The 23,625-nt window shown below is 43.0% G+C and overlaps 1 protein-coding gene across 4 annotated transcripts in view; it reads right to left on the bottom strand.

Moving 5' to 3' along the window:
• ppef1 (protein phosphatase, EF-hand calcium binding domain 1) overlaps positions 1–23,625 on the bottom strand; it is a 921,908-nt gene that overhangs the window by 569,146 nt on the left and 329,137 nt on the right. For 3 of the 4 annotated variants that reach the window (XM_073044604.1, XM_073044605.1, XM_073044606.1), the window contains 4 exons: positions 22,054–22,461; positions 14,846–15,031; positions 14,314–14,456; positions 10,633–10,739 (listed from right to left, as the gene is read on the bottom strand). In XM_073044604.1, the coding sequence (XP_072900705.1) occupies positions 10,633–10,739; positions 14,314–14,456; positions 14,846–15,031; positions 22,054–22,461 (844 nt within the window). The remainder of the gene's footprint in view (positions 1–10,632; positions 10,740–14,313; positions 14,457–14,845; positions 15,032–22,053; positions 22,462–23,625) is intronic. The other variant, XM_073044607.1, reaches the window with a different exon arrangement.

The following is a 23,625-nucleotide window of genomic DNA, read 5'->3' as shown; positions in this document are numbered from 1 at the left end:
ACTGAAGCCTCTCGAGCTAAACCTTACTCCAACTATGGCTGTTCCTGTAGTGGCCGCCCTGCTTAAACCTCACTTCTTTCAATTGCTCCAATTACCAAACAATCTCTAACCCACCAAATGACCCAGCTGGCTCTGTTCACTTTTCACTCACCACAGGTAACAGCTTATGTTATCTCAAGCCACCGCATGTCCTGACTGGCCTCGCTCGCTTTTTAAATCTTGTGTTCACTCACTGCAAGCAACAGTTAGCACAATCTCAAGCTCACCAAAGGAGAGCATTTAGTATAAATTGGCATCTTGATCCACACAACACAATGGGCCAACTGGCCTGTCCAGCACTGTACCACTCCTTCTATGTAAGTGGGCATTACCATCCTTCAGGCACCTGCATAGCCATGAAACATAACTGATAAATAGTAATTAATACAAAGGACCAGACCATTCTGAATAACTGCTTCAAGAGAACACCACGCAATAGCAAGACCTCCTGTCTTCATTCCAGATGACATAGTTTTCCCCCTGAAAGTGCTTGTAGTTTGTGCAACTTGGAGCCATTATCACTTTTGCACACTGATTGTCCACCTTATTGGTACAGTCTTTCACTGATTCTGTTATGGTTATTGAATTTATTGGGTATGCCTGCAAGAAAATGAATCTCAGGGTTGTTTATGGTAACATATATGTACTTTGATAATATATTTACTTCGAACTTAGAACTTTCTCTGGGCTTAGTGTGGGAGGAAAGCAGAACACAGGTTCACAACAAAAGAGAGAAATGGAAATGGAAGGCAGAATAATTGTGAGGAAGGTTGAAGGACAGGGCATACAAAAGTGGAAAAAATAGATAGAGAAAGTTATACAGCATGCAAACAACACCTGTGGCTCAGCTTATCAGGTGCCCACTTGAACCAGTCCCATTTACCGTAAGTTACAGGAGCAGAATTAGGCATTGAGTTTTCCCCACCATTCAATCCCATTCAGTCCCATTTTCATGCCTTTTCCCTGTAACCCTTAACCCCTTCCAATCAAGAAGCTATTAATCGTTGCCTTAAATACACTTAATGAATTGGACTTTGCTTGTCTTTGGCCCATACCCCTTTAAACCTTTCTATGTATGTGTCCAAACATCACTGAACACTGAAATTGTACCTGCCTCTACCACTTCCTAGGGCAGCTTGTTTCATTTACCCACCTCAACAGCTACTTGAGTTTATTGGGTAAGACAGTTGAGCTTAAGACACTGATCATTCAGGTACTTCAGCCACTGGAGGACAGGACTGCCACCATATTCCTAGCTACAGGATTTTCTGGCTAGGGAGGGGCAAGACAGGAGCAGAGGTGTAATATTAGTGAAACAAACAGCTGTGAGAAGAAGCATTCAAAGGAAACTAATTTGAAGGCGAAGGTGAAGGAGCAGGAACATCCAGCTAATTGATGGATTAAGGGACAGGTGGAGACACAATGGATTGAACAGATTTCTGTTGTGCTAATCACTCTTTCCCTCTGTGATCCTACAATGAATACGTTTGGCCTGTTTCTGCACTAGTACAAACTGCACAAGCTGAGTTGTACCCTGTAGGATTTCAATAAGACCATAAGGCATAGGAGCAGAATTAAGCCATTCAGCCCATCAAATCTGCTCCACTATTCAATCATGGCTGATTTATTATCCCTCTCAACCCCATTCTCCTACCTTTTCCCCGTTACCCTTGACAACCTTACTAGTTAATAACCTATCAATGTTCACTTTAAATATAACCAGTAATTGGCCTCCACAGCCATATTTAATAATGAATTCCACAGATTAAACACCCTTGGCTAAAGAAGTTCCTCTTCTTCTCTGTTCTAAAGGTACATCCTTCTATCATGAGGCTGTGCCCTCTGGTCTACACTCCCAAAAGACCATAAGGTACAGGAGAATTAGGCCACTCAACCCATCGAGTCTACTCCATCATTCTATCATGGCAGATTTATTATCTCTCTCAAACCCATTCTCTTGCCTTCTCCCATTAAACTTTGATACCCTGACTAACCAAGAACCAATCAACCTCTGCTTTAAACATACCCAGTGACTTGGCCTCCACAGCCACCTGTGGCAATGAATTCCACAGATTCACCACTCTCTGGCTAAAGAAATTCCTTTTCATCTTTGTTCTTAATGGATGTCTCTCTATTCTGAGGCCCTCTAGTCCTAGACTTGCCCACTATAGGAAACATCCTCTCCAAGAGGAGAGCTGTTGTCATTGGAGACTCTATAGTCGGGAGCAGACAGGAGATTTTGTGGACGTGAGAAGGACACCCGCATGGTTTGTTGCCTCCCGGATGCCAGGGTCCAGGATGTCTCTGACCGGGTGCATGACATCCTGGTACGAGAGGGAAAGCAACCAGAAGTCGTGATACATGTTGGTATCAACGACATAGGCAGGAAGAGGGATGAGGTCCTGAAGTGTGAGTTTCGGGAACTAGGCTGAAAGCTGAAGAACAGGACCTCAAGGGTGGCGTTCTCAGGATTGTTGTCAGTGCTACGTGATAGTGATGGTAAGAATTGGAGGGGATGGCAGTTGAATGCGTGGCTGAAGAGTGGGTGCAGGGGGCAGAGTTTTAGAGTTTTGAATCATTGGGATCTTGTCTGGGGAAGGTGGGACCTGTACGGATTGGATGGGTTGCACATGAACTCGAGGGGGAGCAATATCCTTGCAGGTAGGTTTGCTAGCATGGTTCGGGAGGGTTTAAACTAATTTGCAAGGGGGGTGGGACCCAGAGCGATAGAGCAGTGAAAGAAGTGCATGGAGTAAAGCCAGATATAACATATAAAGAGGCTTTGAGGAAAGAGAAGCAGAATAAAGGGTGTAAAAGTAGTAAGGGAGAAGGGCTAAAGTGCGTGTATTTCAATGCAAGAAGCATCCAGAACAAAGGTGGTGAACTGAGAGCTTGGATACATACATGGAATTATGATGTAGTGGCCATTACGGAGACTTGGCTGGTACCAGGGCAGGAATGGATTCTCAATATTCCTGGATTTCAGTGCTTTAAAAGGGATAGTGAGGGGGGAAGGGGAGGAGGGGTGGCATTACTGGTCAGGGATACTATTACAGCTACAGAAAGGGTGGGTAATGTAGCAGGATCCTCTTTTGAGTCAGTGTGGGTGGAAGTCAGGAACAGGAAGGGAGCAGTTACTCTACTGGGGGTATACTATAGCAGCAGAAATACTGAGGGGCAGATTGGGAGGCAGATTTTGGAAAGGTGCAAAAATAACAGGGTTGTTATCATGGGTGACTTTAACTTCCCTAATATTGATTGGCACGTGATTAGTTACAATGGTTTAGACGGGGCAGAGATTGTTAAGTGTGTCCAGGACAGATTCCTGTCACAGTATGCTGACAGGCCAACTAGGGGGAATGCCATACTAGATCTCGTACTAGGTAACGAACCGGGTCAGGTCACAAATCTCTCAATGGGTGAGCATCTGGGGGACAGTGATCACCGCTCCCTGGCCTTTAACATTATCATGGAAAAGGATAGAATCAGAGAGGACAGGAAAATTTTTAATTGGGGAAGGGCAAATTATGAGGCTATAAGGCTAGAACTTGCGGGTGTGAATTGGGATGATGTTTTTGCAGGGAAATGTACTATGGACGTGTGGTCGATGTTTAGGGATATCTTGCAGGATGTTAGGGATAAACTTGTCCCAGTGAGGAAGATAAAGAATGGTAGGGTGAAGGAACCATGGGTGACAAAGTGAGGTGGGAAATCTAGTCAGGTGGAAGAAAGCAGCATACATGAGGTTTAGGAAGCAAGGATCAGATGAGTCTATTGAGGAATATAGGGTGGCAAGAAAGGAGCTTAAGAAGGGGCTGAGAAGAGCAAGAAGGGGGCATGAGAAGGCCTTGGTGAGTAGGGTAAAGGAAAACCCCAAGGCATTCTTCAATTATGTGAAGAAAAAAAGGATGACAGGAGTGAAGGTAGGACCGATTAGAGAAAAAGGTGGGAAGATGTGCCTGGAGGCTGTGGAAGTGAGCGAGGTCCTCAATGAATACTTCTCTTTGGTATTCACCAATGAGTGGGAACTTGATGACGGTGAGGACAATATGAGTGAGGTTGATGTTCTGGAGCATGTTGATATTAAGGGAGAGGAGGTGTTGGGGTTGTTAAAATACATTAGGATGGTTAAGTCCCCTGGGCCCGACGGAATATTCCCCAGGCTGCTCCACGAGGCGAGGGAAGAGATTGCTGAGGCTCTGGCTAGGATCTTTATGTCCTCGTTGTCCATGGGAATGGTACCAGAGGATTGGAGGGAGGTGAATGTTGTCCCCTTGTTCAAAAAAGGTAGTAGGGATAGTCCGGGTAATTATAGACCAGTGAGCCTTACGTCTGTGGTGGGAAAGCTGTTGGAAAAGATTCTTAGAGATAGGATCTATGGGTATTTAGAGAATCATGGTCTGATCAGGGACAGTCAGCATGGCTTTGTGAAGGACAGATCATGTCTAACAAGCCTGATAGAGTTCTTTGAGGAGGTGACCAGGCATATAGATGAGGGTAGTGCAGTGGATGTGATCTACATGGATTTTAGTAAGGTATTTTACACGGTTCCACACGGTAGGCTTATTCAGAAAGTCAGAAGGCACGGGATCAAGGAAGGTTTGGCCAGGTGGATTCAGCATTGGCTTACCTACAGAAAGCAAAGGGTTATGGTGGAGGGAGTACATTCGGATTGGAGGGATGTGACTAGTGGTGTCCCACAAGGATCGGTTCTGGGACCTCTACTTCTCGGGATTTTTATTAACGACCTGGATGTGGGGGTAGAAGGATGGGTTGGCAAGTTTGCAGACGACACAAATGTTGGTGGTGTTGTAGATAGTGTACAGGATTGTGGAAGAGTGCAGAGAGACATTGAAAGGATGTAGAAGTGGGCTGAAAAGTGGCAGATGGACTTCAACTTGGAGAAGTGTGAGGTGGTACACTTTGGAAGGACAAGCTCCAAGGCAGAGTACAAAGTAAATGGCAGGATACTTGGTAGTACGGAGGAGCAGAGGGATCTGGGGGTACATGTTCACGGATATCTGAAAGTTGCCTCACAGGTAGATAGGGTAGTTAGGAAAGCTTATGGGGTGTTAGCTTTCATAAGTCGAGGGATAGTGTTTAAGAGATGCAAGGTAAAAGAGTGCAAGGTTGCAGCTCTATAAAACTCTGGTTAGGCCATACTTGGAGTACTGTGTCCAGTTCTGGTCGCCTCACTATAGGCAGGATGTGGAAGTATTGAAAAGGGTACAGAGGAGATTTACCAAGGTGCTGCCTGGTTTAGAGAGTATGGATTATGATCAGAGATTAAGGGAGCTAGGGCTTTACTCTTTGGAGAGAAGGAGGATGAGAGGAGACATGATAGAGGTGTACAAGATATTAAGAGGAATAGACAAAGTGGACAGCCAGCGCCTCTTCCCCAGGGCACCACTGCTCAGTACAAGAGGACATGGCTTTAAGGTAAGGGGAGGGAAGTTCAAGGGGGATATTAGAGGAAGGTTTTTTGCTCAGAGAGTGGTTGGTGTGTGGAATGCACTGCCTGAGTCAGTGGTGGAAGCAGATACACTCGTGAAATTTAAGAGAATACTAGACAGGTATATGGAGGAATTTAAGGTGGAGGGTTATATGGGAGGCAGGGTTTAAGGGTTGGCACAACATTGTGGGCTGAAGGGCCTGAACTGTGCTGTATTATTCTATGTTCTATATCTATCTAGGTCTTTCACTATCCCCCCTCATTCTTCTAAACTTGAGTGAGTACAGGCACAGAGGCAGCAAATGCTCCTCATGTTACCCCTTTCATTCCCGGAATAATTCTTGTGAACCTCCTCTAGACCCTGTCCAATGCCAGCACATCTTTACTTAGATAGGGGGCCCAAAACTGTTCACAATATTCCAAGTGCAGTCTGGCCAATTCCTTATAAAGCATCAGCATCACACCCTTGCTCTTACATTCAGGAACCCTTGAAATGAATGCTAACATTACATTACATAACATTACATTTGCTTTCATTACCACTGACTGAACCTGCAAGTTAACTTTTACGGAAACCTCTGCAAGGACTCCCAATTCCCTTTGCACATATGATTTCTGAAATTTCTCCCTGTTTAGAAAATAGTCTATGCCTTTATTCCTTCTACCAAGGTGCATGGCCATACACTTCCCTACACTATGTTCCATCTGCTTCACTTTGCCCAACCTCGCAATATGTCCAAGTCCTTCTGCAGACAAGTATTCTGCTTCCTTAACAATACTTGACCCTCCATCTATCATCTACAAATGGCCAAAAAACCATCAATTCCATCATGCATGAAAAGAAGAGATCCCAATACCGACACCGGCAACCAACCAGAATAAGCCCCATTTATTCTGACTCTTTGCCTGCTGCCAGTCAGCCAATCTTCTATCCATGCTTGTACCTTTCCTGTAATACCATGGGCTCTTATCTTGTTAAGTAGCCTCGTGTACGGTACCTTGTCAAAGACCTTCTGAAAATCCAAGTATACAACATCAGCTTTCCGAGCAGCTTTTCCTTAGTAACAGCAGCTACACCCATTTCTGCCCCTGTCACTTTCAAATTTCTAGCGTACTCTTAGTGTACTCCGTGATGAAGACTGACGCAAAATACTTCACAAACACGAGAAAATCTGCAGATGCTGGAAATCCGAGCAACACACACAAAATGCTGGAGGAACTCAGCAGGCCAGCCAGCATCTATGGAAAAAAGCACAGTTGATGTTTTGGGCCGAAACCCTTCGGCAGGACTGGAGAAAAAAAGCTAAGGAGTAGATTTGAAAGGTGGGGGGGGGGGGGGGGGAGGGGAGAGAGAAACACCAACCGATAGGTGAAACTTGGAGGGGGAGGGATGAAGCAAAGATTTAGGAAGTTAATTGGTGAAAGTGACAGAAGGCCATGGGAAAAAGAAAAAAGCGAGGGGTGGGGGGGAAGGGAAGGAGCACTAGAGGGAGGTGATGGGCGGGCAAGGAGATAACATGAGAGAGGGACAAGAAGATGGGAAATGGTGAAGGGGGATGGGAGGCATTACTGGAAGTTTGAGAAATTGATGTTCATGCCATCAGTTTGGAGGCTACCCAAATGGAATATAAGGTGTTGTTCCTCCAACCTAATTGTGGCCATATCCTGACAGTGGAGGAGGCCATGGACGGACATATCGGAATGGGAATGGGAAGTGGAATTAAAATGGGTGGGCACTGGGAGATCTCGCTTGTTCTGGCAGAAGGAGGGTAGATGCTCAACGAAGTGGTCTCCCAATCTACGTAGGGTCTCACCGATATACAAGAGGTCACAGTATATGATCCCAACAGACTCACAGGTGAAGTGTTGCCTCACCTGGAAGGACTGTTTGGGGTCCTGAATGTTCATGAGGGTGGTGGTGTAGGGGCAGGTGAAGCACTTGTTCAGCTGGATAGGTGCCAGGAAAGAGATCAATGGGGAAGGACAAATGGACAAGGGAATTGCATAGGGAATGATCACTGTAGAAGGTAAAAAGTAGGGGAAGGGGTAGATGTGCTTAGTGGTGGGATCCAGTTGGAGGTGGCAGAAGTTTCGAAAAATTATGTGCTGGACGTGGAGGCTGGTTGTCTCATTCAACCTTTAGAATACATAATCTTTGGGATGTATATATCCTGTGCCTTCCAAATTGCCCCCAAAACTCTAGCCATTGATGTTGCCATCATCCCTGCTAAATACTCCCTTTCAATCAATTTCAACTAGCTCCTCTTTTATGCTTCTGTAATTCTCCTTACTGTAATACTGATACTTCTAGCTTTATCTTCTTCTTCTCAAACTGCAGGGTGTATTTTATCATATTATCATCACAGACTCCTAAGTATTCCTTTACCTTAAGCTCCCTAATTGAATCTGGTTCATTACACAACACCAAATCCAGAATTACCTTTCTCCTCGTGAGCTCAACCACAAGCTGCTCTAAAGTCATCTCACAGGCATTGTACAAATTTCCTCTTTTGGGATTAATCACCAACCTGATTTTCCTAATTTACTTGCATATTGAAATCCCCCATGATTATCATATTACATGTTTTAGAATTTTCCATTGAAATTTATTTCCCACCTCCAGGCCTGTATATAATTCCCATCAAGGTCTTTTCCCCCTTGCAGTTTCTTTACCTACAAGGATTCTACATCTTTTGATTCTATTTCACTTCTTTCTAAGGATTTTATTTCATTTTTATCAACAGAGTTACCCCACTCCCTCTGCCTGCCTGACTGTCCTTTTGATACAAGGTGTAACTTGGACATTAAGCTCCAAACTATGATCTTCTTTCAGCCATGACTCAGTGATGCCCATAATGTCGTACCTGCCAATCTCTAACTGCACTACAGGATCATCGACCTTATTCTGCCTACCGCGTTCATTCAAATATACCGTAATACTTTCAGCCCTGTATTTATCACTCTTTTAGATTTTGCCCCCATGTTACATTTCATCTCATTCTACTGACTGCAATTTTGCCCTATCAACTATTTGAAAGATCTCCAACTACTGGAAAGATCCTCTCCACATCCACTCTATCCACGCCTTTAAATATTTGGTAGATTTTAATGAGATTCCCCTCAATCCTGATTTCCTCATGAAACCAAAGTAGTTAAATTTTTATTAACTGCAACTGCTTTAAATTTCCTGTTGCAGTAGCATTAAAATGGGGAGGTTATTTTCTATCTAAATGTTAAATTATAGTATATTGAATTATAATACCATCATAAGGTAAAGCTTACTATTAATTTAACATCAGTAAAATATGTACTTAAATTAGAGGAATATACACTTTAAACCTGATCACAGGTTGATAAATGCTGAACTAATCAATAAGGAAAAATATTGCTGAATTCAATGTTCTTATAAATATTATAAAATAATAGAATAGATTGTCAAAATCTTCACCCCAGGACAAGGGTGTCTTTAACTAGAAGGCGTTGGTTACAAATGAGAGGAAGTAATTTCACAGGGATCTAAGAGATGAGTTTTATCACAAGGAGGTGAATATCTGAAGCAAGTTACTAAAGGAGATGCTGAAGGCAGATACTGTTGTGAAGTTTAAAAGGGGTTTAAACACTTATGGATAGAAAAGGTTCCGCATGGAAGGTTAGTTAGGAAGGTTCAATCGTTAGGTATTAATATTGAAGTAGTAAAATGGATTCAACAGTGGCTGGATGGGAGATGCCAGAGAGTAGTAGTGGATGACTGTTTGTCAGGTTGGAGGCCGGTGACTAGTGGTGTGCCTCAGGGATCTGTACTGGGTCCAATGTTGTTTGTCATATAAATTAATGATCTGGATGATGGGGTGGTAAATTGGATTAGTAAGTATGTAGATGATACTAAGGTAGGTGGTGTTGTGGATAATGAAGTAGGTTTTCAAAGTTTGCAGAGAGATTTAGGCCAGTTAGAAGAGTGGGCTGAGTGATGGCAGATGGAGTTTAATCCTAATAAGTGTGAGGTGCTACATTTTGGTAGGAATAATCCAAACAGGACATACATGGTAAATGGTAGAGCATTGAAGAATGCAGTAGAACAGGGTGATCTAGGAATAATGGTGCATAGTTCCCTGAAGGTGGAATCTCATGTGGATAGGGTGGTGAAGAAAGCTTTTGGTATGCTGGCCTTTATAAATCAGAGCATTCAGTATAGGAGTTGGGATGTAATGTTAAAATTGTACAAGGCATTGGTAAGGCTGAATTTGGAGTATTGTGTACAGTTCTGGTCACCAAATTATAGGAAAGATATCAACAAAATAGAGAGAGTACAGAGAAGATTTACTAGAATGTTACCTGGGTTTCAGAACCTAAGTTACAGGGAAAGGCTGAACAAGTTAGGTCTTTATTCTTTGGAGTGTAGAAGGTTGAGAGGGGACTTAATAGAGGTATTTAAAATAATGAGGGGAATAGATCGAGTTGATGTGGATAGGCTTTTTCCATTGAGAGTAGGGGAGATGCAAACAAGAGAACATGATTTGAGAGTTACAGGGGAAAAGTTTAAGGGTAACACAAGGGGGAATTTCTTTACTCAGAGAGTGGTTGCTGTGTGGAATGAGCTTCCAGTAGAAGTGGTAGTGGCAGGTTCGGTATTGTCATTTAAAGCAAAATTGGATAGGTATATGGACAGGAAAGAAATGGAGGGTTATAGGCTGAGTGTGGGTCAGTGGGATTAGGTGAGAGTAAGCGTTCGGCATGGATTAGAAGTGCCGAGATGGCCTGTTTCCGTGCTGTAATTGTTATATGGCTAAAAGGCAAAGAGAGAGAAAGGCTTAACATGGCAAATAGGATTTGTGTAGATGGAAGTCACAGTCAGTATTAATAAGGTGGTATGATGGTCCTGTTTCTACCTTGCATGATTCTTATGGAGTCTGAAGTGTATCAAGATGCTTGACTGGGTAAGCTGGCATGTAGCAAAACCATGGGTTCCACAAGTGTCAGCCATCTAAATTATTCCATTGCACTTTAATATAATTGGGCCATGTCTATAATGATTCCATTATTAATGTATATATACATTTCCTAGAATCAGTAAAGCAAAACACAGTAGAACAGAAACTCAAACAGGAAAAGGACAGCAAGTTGGAGGGACTAGCTGTTTCTACCTGTATAGTCCGGGTCATACTTTCTGAAGGCGGCAATAACTTCAGATTTGTGGGCAAACAGCTTTTCACGCAGAGATTTCAGGGCAGATTCTTCAATCACACTCACTCTTGGAAAGGAACAGAATAAGTGATTCAATTGCTTAGAAAGTGTGTCAAAGACATCAATTCCATCAAACTTATATTGTCTGTGTGACTGGACATTTAATGTTAATTTAACCCGAGCAGTTGTTCACAATAACCAACACCAATTGATGGACAGTAGTCTAAATGAAACAAAGCTGTCAAAGAATAGTGTGTAAAGAGTTTTGTCTTTCTGCCCTCTCTTTGTATGCCCAATAATAATTTCTAAGAATGCATTACAAATGGCAACACACAAACCAGGCCCTAGAAAATGTTACATGGCTTAAAAGGGCCATTAAATGTTGGATGAGTGAGTGGCCATACGAAGGCCCATTTCCAGCAACAACCTTCCTCCCTGGTGATAATCTACGGTATGTGCATGAGGCCGTGCCTCTGAGCTAGGTCAGTGACATCTCTAATCCATGAGCTTTTATTGTAACTAGTAAGACTGTAAGTGCATTCAGCTCCAGAACCTGATTAACTGGAGTGGAACAATTTTTGCACTCGTTCCTGGGTGCCTCAGTGCCCATGAGAAATTTGTCTCTGTTTGTTTGGTGGGATTTTCACCCCCCCCCCCATACACATAATAAATGATATCACCATATTGATGGTACTTTGTCCTCACTGGCCTGACAGACAAGAGTCCAAAATGCCACTAGTTAACCTGGACAAGTTAAGTTACAGGGCAGAAGCCTAAATTCCAGAGTCTAGTTTAAATCTAGAGTCTAGCTGGGGAATTTAATTTGAAGGAATTAAATAAAGCAATCCAGTGTTAGATCACAAGTGCTATTTCTGATTACTGTGAAATGGCTGGTTCATTCCTTTCCTACCACAGGAAGAATGCTTGGACTCTTACCCTTACAGAGACTTTGGAAGATTCTGCTGCCACTTCTCAACAGCCCGTCTCACACCTGCCTGCCTACATCCAGCATTCTGCCTTGGTTTCCCTTTCACCACTGCTGCATCCACTGGCCATTCTCTCTGTAGTACTTTCCAATTGAAGTGTTTGCACTGATTTGTACTTAGATATTGGATCGAGCTGTACAAGTTACACACAAGTCAAATTAACCTGGAATATAGTGGCCCTGGCAACCATTTGATGTCAGCTGAGAGGGAGCAAGTGAGACACAAAAATCCCCAGACCTTCACTTTCAGGATTGCTTGTTTTCACTGTGCTGAAGGAATCTCATGTCTCACTCCTACTGATATTGATATACTACCTAGGCTCAATAAGAAGCAATTCCCATATCTGGAAGAGATAGCTGGAGCTACTTTAGACTGGATATTCAAATAGTTTTTATTCATCAATTAAGGTGAGCAGGTCTCTTTCACTAAATCCTAGGGCTCTCTCTTCTTCCCTGCAGCCTCCCTCTCTTCTCCATGGCAGCCACCATAATGACTATAGTGGTGGAGCATCGGTTTGCCATAGGTACCCTTTCTGGGCAGGCAAGCAGCAAATTGTAATGAGCTGAATCTGGTCCCTTTGGGAACTGTGCAGGTCTTTTGGGGTGTGAACTCCACCAGAGTTTTTTTTGACCCACTGTGAGAAAACCGAATACAGCATTGTTTAGTGCAGGGAACTGTACACTACTTTGCTGCAGTGCAGCAACCAGGCAAACTTGCAATCTGATGTACTGAACTCATTAATGTCAGTTCTACAGCAGAAACTGATCTATAATTTCCATTTCCATTTTAGTTACTTCTTCAAAATCTTGTGTATGGTTTGTCAGGTATAATCTACCTCTCAAATCCATGAAGATCATACACTAAAAACAAACAGCTGGATGAACTCCAGCACCTCGGAGGTTGATAGATTGTTGATTGGTCAGGGCATGAAGGGATACGGGGAGAAGGCAGGAGATTGGGGTTGCGAGGGAGATGGATCAGCCATGATGAAATGGCAGAGCAGACTTGATGGGCCAAATGGCCTCATTCCGCTTGTATATCTTCTGGGCGTATGGTTTCATGGGTCAAGCAGCATCTGTGGAGCCAAAGAGATGTTCAAAGTGAAATATTGACTGTCTGTTTCTCTCCACAGATGCTGCCAGACCCACTGAGCTCCTCCAGCAACTTGAGTGTTGCTCTGGATCCCAGAATGTGCAGTCTCTTGTACCTCTGTGTTCAATCACATCAGCTGACATTGCCGAATTGTCCATCCTTAACCATGGACTGGTAATATCCCCAGGCAGGTGGTAGGCTAGCTGGAGTATACTTTCTGGTTTCTGCCCCTCAACTAGAGACACATGATGTGCGACTTTCCAGTGTAAAGCAAACCTTTGGAAGTATCTGTAGTGTCCTCACAAACAGCTGCAATATTGAAATTAACTGTTTTTGGAGGGTGGACCTCGGAGTCATTCATGGATGATACAGCACAGAAACAGGCCCTTCAGCCCATTATTCCATGCTGACCGCCATGCATACACTAATGCCATTTTATCCTCGCCACGTCCACACTCCCCCCCATTCTAATGCTCACCTATGTGTTTGGGGAATTTATAGTGACACATTAACCTGGCATTCTGCCTCATTTTGGGATGCGAGAGGAGAGCAGAGGAAACAAAATGCAGTCACAAGGAGAACCTGCAAACCCAGATCTCTGGCATTGTAATGTTCCCACAACTGACAGACTCACTTTCAATGAATCTTCATCTCATGTTCTCAGTATTTATTGCTTATTTATTTATTACTATTATTTCTTTCTTTTTCTATTTGCAGTTTGTTGTCTTTTGCATACTGGTTGAACACCTAGGTTGGTGCAGTCTTTAATGGATTCTATTATAGTTATTATTCTATTATGGATTTACACAGGATTGTATATGATGGCATATATGCATTTTGATAATGCATTTACATTGAATTTTGAACAATCTCTGTCTCTCTGCATCATTGAGTACTCATCTCAGTCTCCATCAGCATCTCATGTTCTGGTAAGATCACCTCCAATTTTTCTAAACTCCACTGAGTATAGATATGGGCTACTCAACCTGTAAGGGGCAATTGAGGGGCAATTTTATTTACACAGAGAGTGGAGGGTGATGGCAGAATCAGATATGATAGTGGTGTTCTAGAGGTACATGCGTATGTAGGGAATGGAGGTATATCAAATATATGCAGGCAGAAAGGATTTGTTGTATTTGGCATTGTGGTCAGCAGAGACATTGTGGGATGAATGGGCTGTTTCTGTTTTCTGTACTAACATCTACCTTTACGTATGAGCACCAAAACTGTGCTCATTAGCCAAGGTGCGACAGTTGGCATTATACGGACAGCTTTGTGCCCTGTGTGTTGTACACAGCTTCCTGTTCTGTATGCTGCACATAATCATAAGCTCATAGACACAGATCCCTGTTGTTGAAATGCAACCCTTTGACATTGGAAGGATGGTTACGTTTCACCTAGATCTAATCCTGAAACATAACTATGTTTTTCTCTTCACTGACACCATCTGACCTGATAAGTGTTTCCAACTCTTCCTGTTTCTATTTCAACTTCCCAGCTTGTTGTTTTCTATCTCAGTCTGTGGATGGTGGAGTAAACTACTGCAGAATGTCTCACACTCACCTTTCCTTAAGAGTCAGCTTCCTTGTGGATTTATTAACACGATATTTGACAAAGTGAGGAATCAAATCAGGACCAAGTTTGATATAAGCTCCTTGATTGCTGCCCTCTTCATAGTAATTAGAAGCAGAAAATATAGTGATAACCTAAACGGAAAAGATTTCAGTTAGCCCCAGGACCTGGGTTCCTGACACAGACCAAAGTAGTTACAAGGATGACATAAGAGACTGCAGGTGCTGGAACCTGAGCACGTAAAGTGCTGAAGGGATTTAGCAGATCAGGCAAGGGAAAGGTTTCAGGCCAAGACCCTTCACCGAGGCTGAACGGTGCAGGGATGGAGTGGAGAGGCTAAGTGATAAGTCATGGAGAGGGGCAGATGAGCAAATGAAGGAAGGGGTAGAGTGAAGATGATGGGCAGAAGCTAGGAGGTGATAAGTGGAAGCTCTCCACTTATTCCAATTGACTCCTCCAGTGATTCAAATAAAAAAAGATAACTTTGCAAGCCACAGGAAGAGTTTGAACATTTCTACTTCACCTTTCCATTGTGGCACACTTCATAGCCGTCCTGTTTACATTCATGAGATCTTATAATTAGTTTTAAGTTATACTTTTTCAGCATCCTATCTGTGATATCTTCACCAAAGTAACAGCCTCCTCCTCGGATGGTGTTGGGCACGCAGCCAGCTTGATTTCTAGGGTCACTCCAAAGGACATCAGCAATCTGAGAACAAAATTAACATTCCGTTCAAAGATCACAGATTCCTAAAAGCTGCAAATATCCTTCTATACAAATAAAGAAATGTTCCCTCCCACTCCCGCTCCCTCCCAATCCCCTCCCTCCCACTTCCCTCTCCCTCCCAATCCCCTCCCTCCCACTTCCCTCTCCCTCATTCTCTCCCTCTCAACCTCCCTTTATCCATCCATCAGTATCCCCCCCTTTCTCACCACCTCTCTCTACCTCCCTCTCTCTCTCCCTCCCTCACTTTCTTTCTCTCTCTCTCCCTCCTCTCCATCCATCTCTCCCTCTCCCTCTCTCTCCCTCCCATTCTCTCTCTTGCCCTCTCCCTCCCTCCCTCTCTCATCCACACACAGGTGCTACCACATCTCCTTCTTGCCCTCTCTTTCTCCATATCTCCCTCTCTCCTTCCCTTACTCTGCCTCCCTCTCCTTCCCTCTCTTTCATCCCTACACAGGTGTCTCTACTTCTCTCTCACTCACTCTCCCTTGGTCTCACTCTCTCCTCTCTTTCTCCCTCTCTCCTTCTCTCTCCCCTACCTCTCCCTCACTCTCCCCATCCTCTTTCTCTGTCGCACTCTCTCACTCTCCCTTCTTTCTCCTCACTGCCCACGTACCACCACTTCTCCCTCTCTCTCCCACTCTCTGCCTCTCACTCTACCTCTCACTCTCCCTCCCTCCCTCTGTCTGTCTCTTTGATGCATAACCAGGTGCCACCACTTCTCCCTCTCTCTCCCACCCTCTCCCAATCTCTCCCAACATCTCTCTCATTCCCACCCAGGTTCCACCACTTCTCCCTCACTACCCCCCCTTCCTTCCTCTCATCCCTACCCAAGTACCACCACTTCTTCCTCTCTCACTCTCTCTGCCTCTCACTCCCTCTTTCTATTCTCACCCTCCCTCTCATCCCTACCCAGATTCCAACCCCTTTCTTTCTCGCTCCCTCTCCGTCTCCAGCTCCCTCGCCCTCTCTTCCTCCCTCTTTCTCTCTCTTCCCCTCTTTTCCTCTCTGTTTCTTCCTCTCTCCCTCTCTCTCTCTCTCTCTCTCTCTCTCTCTCTCTCTCTCTCTCTCTCTCTCTCTCTCTCTCTCTCTCTCTCTCTCTCTCTCTCTCTCTCTCTCCCTCCCTCCCTCCCACCCTTACCTGGGTGCTTCCACTTCTCCCTCTCTCTCTTGCTTTCCCAATAACTTGGGGGGCATCTTGTTATGTTAATGAAGTATCAAATACCCTTCTTTAATCATTCAGTAACCTGACATGTCTTAGTTCGGTAAAGAACAAATTTCACTGAAACCAACTTCTGCAAACACTGCACTACTTAAATGTTCAAAGTTGCTGTGAACTCAGCAATAAACTATAATAATACATTAATTTTATTAAAATCATTATTTGGTAAATTTAATTCAGTATAAGAATGAAAAATATTATGTTCTACTCTGAACAGGAGTTGAGATACTAAAATCCAAACAATTTTATGAACTAATTTTATAGTCATAGTTATACATAATAAAAGGGCCTCCTGCCTAACTCATCCATCCTAACTATCCAGGCTAGTCTTACTTACACAGCCATACTCCTCTAAACCTCTCATAAATATTGTAATTGTAGTCACCTTCACCACTTCCTCTGGCAGCTGAATCCATTTGCTCACTGTGAAAAATCCCCACTCTGATTCCTTTTAAATGTTCCCGTTTCATATTCAACTCAACTCCTGTAGTTTTTTTTATTTCCAATCACAGAGAAAACTACTATGACCAGTCACCTTATCTATGCCCCTCGTGAAGTTAAATATCCCTATAAAATTGCCTCTCAGCCTTCTATTCTCCAGGGTAAACAGACCCAGCCTGTCCTGTCTTTCCTTGCAACTCAAGCTCTCCAGTCCCAGTAACATCATGACCCTTGCTTCACCCTTTCCAGCTTAATGACATCCTTGCTGTAGTCGGGGAGCCAGAACAGTATATAATACTGTTATAATACATGGCCATTATATAACAATATATAATACTGTTAATATACATGGCCCACCATCCAATTTTGAAAGTCAGGTCATTATATCTGAACATTTATTGGAAATTGGTAATTGCTGTGAATACAAATGACTGATGATGATCCCAGATATACTGATTGTTTATAATTAGAATACTGTTCTCTATAGTTATTTTCTACTTTTTCTGCTGAGCATCAGTCCAAGAATGTCAGAAGTCCAGGGTATACCGCCAGTCTTTATTTATAATCCCAGACAAGGAATCAAATCTACTTGCTTCGATAATCCTACGGTTCATAGCAAGATTAATGCATTGGGAGCAGTTCAAAGTTGGTTAGCTAGCCTGTCCCATAAAAGATGGGTTGTCACATGAAGGAAGACTGGATAGGCTGGGCTTGTGTTTATAGACTTACAGGAAAGCTAACAAGAACATAAAAGATCCTGAGGAGTCTTGAGGGAGCAGGTGTGAAGAGGATGTTTCTCCTTGAGAGAGAATCTAGAATTAGGTGTTACTGAGTAAAAATAAGCAGTTACCTCTGTAATTCAAGCTGAGATTAACTTGTTTCTCTCAAAGGGTTGTGACTCCCCCTCAAAATGCAGGCAACATCTGGATATTCTTAGGGCATATGTTGATAGATTCTTGATAAGTAGGAGGGTTAGTGATTCCTGGGATGCACAGCAAAGTGGAGATGGAGTGACAATCGAATCAGTTCTGATTTCATTAAATAGTAGAGCAGGTTCAAGGGGCTGAGTAGCCTACTCCTCCCTAATCACTTTTGTGCGTTCTTAGGGAGCTGTGAAGTTAGAGGATCTTGAAATTGTGTTGTTCAGATCATGAGCAGTCGATGGTCACAGTCATTGTCCCAGGGTAGGAGAGTTTAAAACGAAAGGGTACATGTTTATTGTGAGAAGGGAAAGATTTAAAGAAGGGAAATCTGACGGACAACTTTTCACACAGAAAGCAGAGTACACAGAGCGAGCTGCAGAGGAAGCGGTAGAGGCAGGTAAAATTCCACATTTAAAAGACAATTGAGATACATGGATGGGAAGGGTTAAGAGTGATATGGGCCAAATGTGGGAAATGGTACTAACCTGAGTTTGAACCTTGGTTAGCATGGACAACATGGATTTGTTTCTGCTGTTCAGGAAAGACTCTGAAAATAAATCAGGAAATTATAGGCCGGTGAACCGGGTATCAGAAGTGGGAAAGTCATTAGAAGGGATTGACATGGACTGTTAGAGATTGTCAGCATGGCTTTGTGTGTGGTAGGTCATGTCTAACCAATCTAACAGTGTTTTTTTGAGGAACACACCTGGGAGGTTGATGAATGCAAGGCAGAGGATATTGTCTACATGGACTTTAGCAAAGCATTTGACAAGGTCCCACATGGGAGGTTTGTCATTGGCTTTGTAGGAGAATCAGAGAGCGGTAATAGAGGGTTGCCTTTTCAAATAGAGGCCTGTGACCAGTGGTATGCCTCAGGAACCAGTGTTGGGTCTGTTGTTGTTTGTCATCTATATCAATAATCTGGATGATCATAAGACCATAAGACATAGGAGCAGAATTGGGCTATTTGGCCCATCGAGTCTGCTCCACCATTCAATCATGGCTGATCCCCACCCCCCGGCCTTCTCCCTGCAATTTTTGATGCAGTGTCTGGTCAATAACTTATCAAACTCTGCCTTAAATACACCCAATGACCTGGCCTCCACAGCTGCCTGTGGAAATAAATTCCACAAATTCACCACTCTCTGGCTAAGAGATGTCTCCACATCTCTGTTTTAAATGAACACCTCTCTATCCTGAAGCTGTGCCCTCTTGTCCTAGACTCCCCCACCATGGGAAACATCCTTTCCACATATACCTTCCCTACGCCTTTCAACATTCAAAAGGTTTCAATGAGATCCCCCCACATCCTTCTAAATTCCAGCAAGTACAGACCCAGAGCTATCAAATGTTCCTCATATGATAACCCTTTCATTCCTGGAAACATCCTTATTGAATCTCCTCTGGACCCTCTCCAATGCCAGCACACCTTTTCTAAGATGAGGAGTCCAAAACTGTTCACAATACTCAAGATGATGCCTCACCACTGCCTTATAAAGCCTCAGCATCACATCCCTGCTCTTGTATTCTAGATCTCTTGAAATGAATGCTAACATTGCATTTGCCTTGCTCACCACCGACTCTACCTGCAAGTTAACCTCTAGGATATTCAGCACAATGACCCGCAAGTCCCTTTGCATCTCCCCATTTAGAAAACAGTCTTCACATTTATTTCTACTACCTAAATGCATGACGATGCATTTTCCAACATTGTATTTCATTTGCCACTATCTTACCCATTCTCCTAATCTGTCTAAGTCCTACATCTTACCTGTTTCCTCAACACTACCTTCCCCTCCACCAATCTTCGTATCATCAGCAAACTTCGCAACAAAGCCATCTATTCCAACATCTAAATCATTGATATACAGCATTGATAGAAGCCGTCCCAACACCATTAGTCACTGGCAGCCAACCAGACAAGGATCCTTTTATTCCTACTCGCTGCCTCCTACAAATCAGCCAATGCTCTAACCATGCCAATAACTTTCTTGTAATACCATGGGCTCTTAACTTAGTAAGCAGACTCATGATTGGCACCTTGTCAAAGGCCTTCTGAAAGTCCAAATATACAACATCCACTACATCCCCTTTATCTATCCCACTTATAACCTCCTCAAAAAATTCTAACAAGTTTGTCAGGCAAGACTTTCCCTTAAAGAAACCATGCTGACTTTGTCTTATCTTGTCCTGTGTCACCAAGTACTCCATAACTTCATCTCTAACAATTGACTCCAGCATCTTCCCAATGAGTGAGGTTAGGCTAACTGGCCTATAATTTCCTTTCTGATGCCTACCTCCTTTCTTAAAGAGTGGAGTGACATTTGCAATGATTTTTTTTTATAGATCATTGTAAATACCTCCACAATCTCTAGCACTCCCTCTTTCAGAACCCTAGGGTGCAGTTCATCTGGTCTGGGTGCCTTATGTACCCAGACCAGAGGTATTTGTGCTTTTTGAGCACCTTCTCCCTTGTAATAGTAACTGCACTCACTTCTCTTCCTTCACACTCTTCAGCATCTGGGACACTGCTAATGCCTTCCATTGTGAAGACTGCCATCTCCTCATCCCCTGTTATTTCTCTGGCCTCATTTTCTAGCAGTCCTATATCCAGTCTCATCTCTTATTTTTTACATACTTGAAAAAGCTTTTACTATCCAGTTTGATAGTGTTTGCTAGCTTGTTTTTTCATATTTCATCTTTTCCTTTCTAATGATCCTTTTAGTTGCTCTCTGTAGGTTTTTAAAAGTTTTCCAATCCTCTGTCTTCCCACTAATTTTTGCTTTGTTGTATGCCCTCTCTTTTGTTTTTATAATAGCTTTGACTTCCCTTGTCAGTCACGGTTATACTATTTTGCTATTTGAGCATTTCCTCGTTTTTGAATACAATCTGTCCTGCACCTTCCTCATTTCCACCAGAAACGCATGCCATTGCTGCTCTGCTGTCACCCTTGTCAGCATTTCCTTCCAATTTACTTTGGCCAACTCCTCTCTCACACCACTATAATTTCCTATGCTCCACTGAAATACTGTTATGTCAGACTTTACTCTCTGCTTATTAAATTTCAAGTTGAATACAATCATATTGTGATCATGGGCTCCTAAGGGTTCTTTTACCTTAAGCTCCCTAATTGCCTCCAGTTCACTGCATAACACCCAATCCAGTATAGCTGATCCTCTAGTAGGCTCAATGACAAACTGCTCTAAAAAGTCGTCTTGTAGGCATTCAACAAACTCACTCTCTTGAGATCCATTACCAGCCTGATTTTCCCAATCAACATGCATGTTAAAATCTCCCATGACTATCATAACATTGCTCTTTTGACTCGCCTTTACTATTTCCTTTTGTAATGTGGTTAACTGGATTATTGAGCTTGCAGTGGGATCTGGATCAGCTGGAAAAATGAGCTGAAAAATGGCAGATGGAATTTAATGCAGATAAGTGTGAGGTTTTGCACTTCAGTAGGACCAACCAGGGTAGGTCTTATACAGTGAACGGTAGGGCACTGAGGAATGTGGTAGAACAAAGGGAGTTGGGAATACGGGTCCATAATTCATTGGAATTGGCAGCACAGGTAGATAGGGTCGAAAAGAAAGCTTTTGGCACCTTGGTATTCATAAATAAATGTATTAAGTACAGGAGATGGGATGTTATGTAGAAGTTGTATAAGACAATTTGGTGAGGCCTAATTTTGAGTTTTGGTCACTTACCTACAGAAAAAATGTAAATAAGTTTGAAAGAGTACAGAGAAAATTTAGAAGAATGTTGCTGGGGCTGGAGGACCAGAGTTATAAGGAAAGATTGAATAGGTGAGGACTTTATTTCTTGGAAGTAAAAGATTGAGGGGAGATTTGATAGACGTAAACAAAATTATGAAGGGTATAGTTAGGATATACAAGCAGACTTTTTCCATTGAGGTTGGGTGGGACTATAACTAGAGGTCATGGATTAAGGGTGAAAGATGAAATGCTTAAGGAAAACAAGAAGGGAAACTTCTTAGCTCAAAGGATTGTGAGAGTGTGGAACGAGCTGCCAGCACAAGTGGTGTATGTGAGCTTGATTTTAACATTTAAGAGAAGTTTAGACAGGTACATGGATGACAGGGGTATGGAGGGCAATGGTCCTGATGCAGGTCAATGGGAGTAGGTAGCTTAAATGGTTTGGCATGGGCTAGATGGGCCAAAGGGTCTGTTTCTGTGCTATACTTTTCTATGACTCTATCACTCTATAACTCTAAATTCTATGATCCTAACCCCAGAATAACTATAAAAATAGAACGTGATTTGGGGAGCTTGCTTGTGAAAAGAGATTTCTAACATTATTTGAAGGATTTGATGGTGCTGACATGGAGAATGTTAACAGAGGCTTTGACTGTGATAAAATTCCTGTTGTAATAACTATCAATATTTTGGTCAGTTCACCTGCTTCCACTCCAGTTCTTCTCTTGGTGGTACTTCAGGAATTTCCATTGCACAGTTCATGTAGGACATTTGTAAAATTTTGGTGGCATTGTACACATTGTACTCAGTCATCTTGTGTTTGTTACAATCCAACATCTGATCTTGTTGGTAGTTTGAATTGCTTGGGGACATGGTGCATTTACTCAAGTGACATTGGTCTTCATAATGCTTAGTACAAGTTGACATTAAGGGAGATGATGAAGATGGTGATGAGTCAAGCCTTTTGTTGCCTTGGTCATTCAGCAGTGTTTCACAGACCCTGCCATCATGATCTAGCTTCTTTGAAGGATATTGCTCCAAACAGTGTTTCTTCTGGCATGTTTCTTCACACTTTCCCAGACTTCTCTGTACCCTGAGTAGGGATTTAAACTAAAAGGAATGCATGAATCTTAATGCCAACACTGGCATTAACACATATCATCAGAAAAAAATAGCATGTAAGATTTGATCTCCAGCTTTTGCCGGCAGATGCCAAGCCATTTTACATGCAATTGAATCTAATGATTCTGATGAATGACGGCTATCCTCAGAATCACCTTCAAATTACTTACTGAAAAACACTAGGAACACAAAATTAACCCTCAAAAGCATCAGCTCTAGAGGTAGCTTAAGACCAGAGAATACATCACAAAGCTTAACAACAGGCAGAGATGATGAGAGCATACAGGTGATGTGTGTGTGGTCTTTCAAAGGGTATCTGACACATAATAGATTTAGTAACAGGTACCATTTGAAGGACCTACCCACAGTTCATTCTGGGTAACACAAAATATTGGAGGAAATCAGCAGATCAGGTAGCATCTATGGAAATGAATTAATATTCGACATTTGGGGCCAAGACCCTTCTTCAGGACTGGAAAGGAAGGGGAGAGATGCTAGAGTAAAAAGGTGCAGGGAGGGGAAGGAGGATTAGCCAGAATCTGAAATGTGAAGCCATGTGAATGTGGGAGAAGCTGTAGAAGAAGGAATCTGATAGGAGAGGGGAGTGGACTATGGGAGAAAGGGAAGAAGGATTCTTGGGGAAGGTGATAGGCAGGTGAGGAGAAAAGGAAAGAGGCCAGAGTGGGGATTAGAAGAGGGAAGGGGGAAAATTATTGGAAAGAGAAATTGATATTCATGCCATCAGGTTGGAGGCTACCTCGATGGAACGTGGCATGTAGCTTCTCCATCCTAAGAGTGGTCTCATCATGGCAAAAGAGGAGGCCATGGACCAACATATTGGAACAGGAATGGGGATGGGAATTAAAATGGGTTCCACTTTTGGTGGAAGGAGTGGAGGTGCTCGACAAGGCAGTCCCTTAATTTACATCGAGTCTCATCAGTGTACAGGAGGCTGCATTTGGAGAACTGGATACAAAAGACAGTGCCAACAGGTTCACAGGTGAAGTGTTTCCTCACCTAGAAGGACTTTTGGGGCCCTGAATAAAGGTGAGGGAAGAGGTAAATATGCAGGTGTAGCATTTCTGTCACCTGCAGGGGTATGTGGCAAGAGGGAGATTAGTGGGGAGGGGTGAAAGGACAACACAACACAAG

This window comes from Hemitrygon akajei, chromosome 5, assembly GCF_048418815.1.
Source record: "Hemitrygon akajei chromosome 5, sHemAka1.3, whole genome shotgun sequence".
Classification (NCBI taxonomy): domain Eukaryota; kingdom Metazoa; phylum Chordata; class Chondrichthyes; order Myliobatiformes; family Dasyatidae; genus Hemitrygon; species Hemitrygon akajei.
This window is presented reverse-complemented; position numbering and strand designations above follow the sequence as displayed.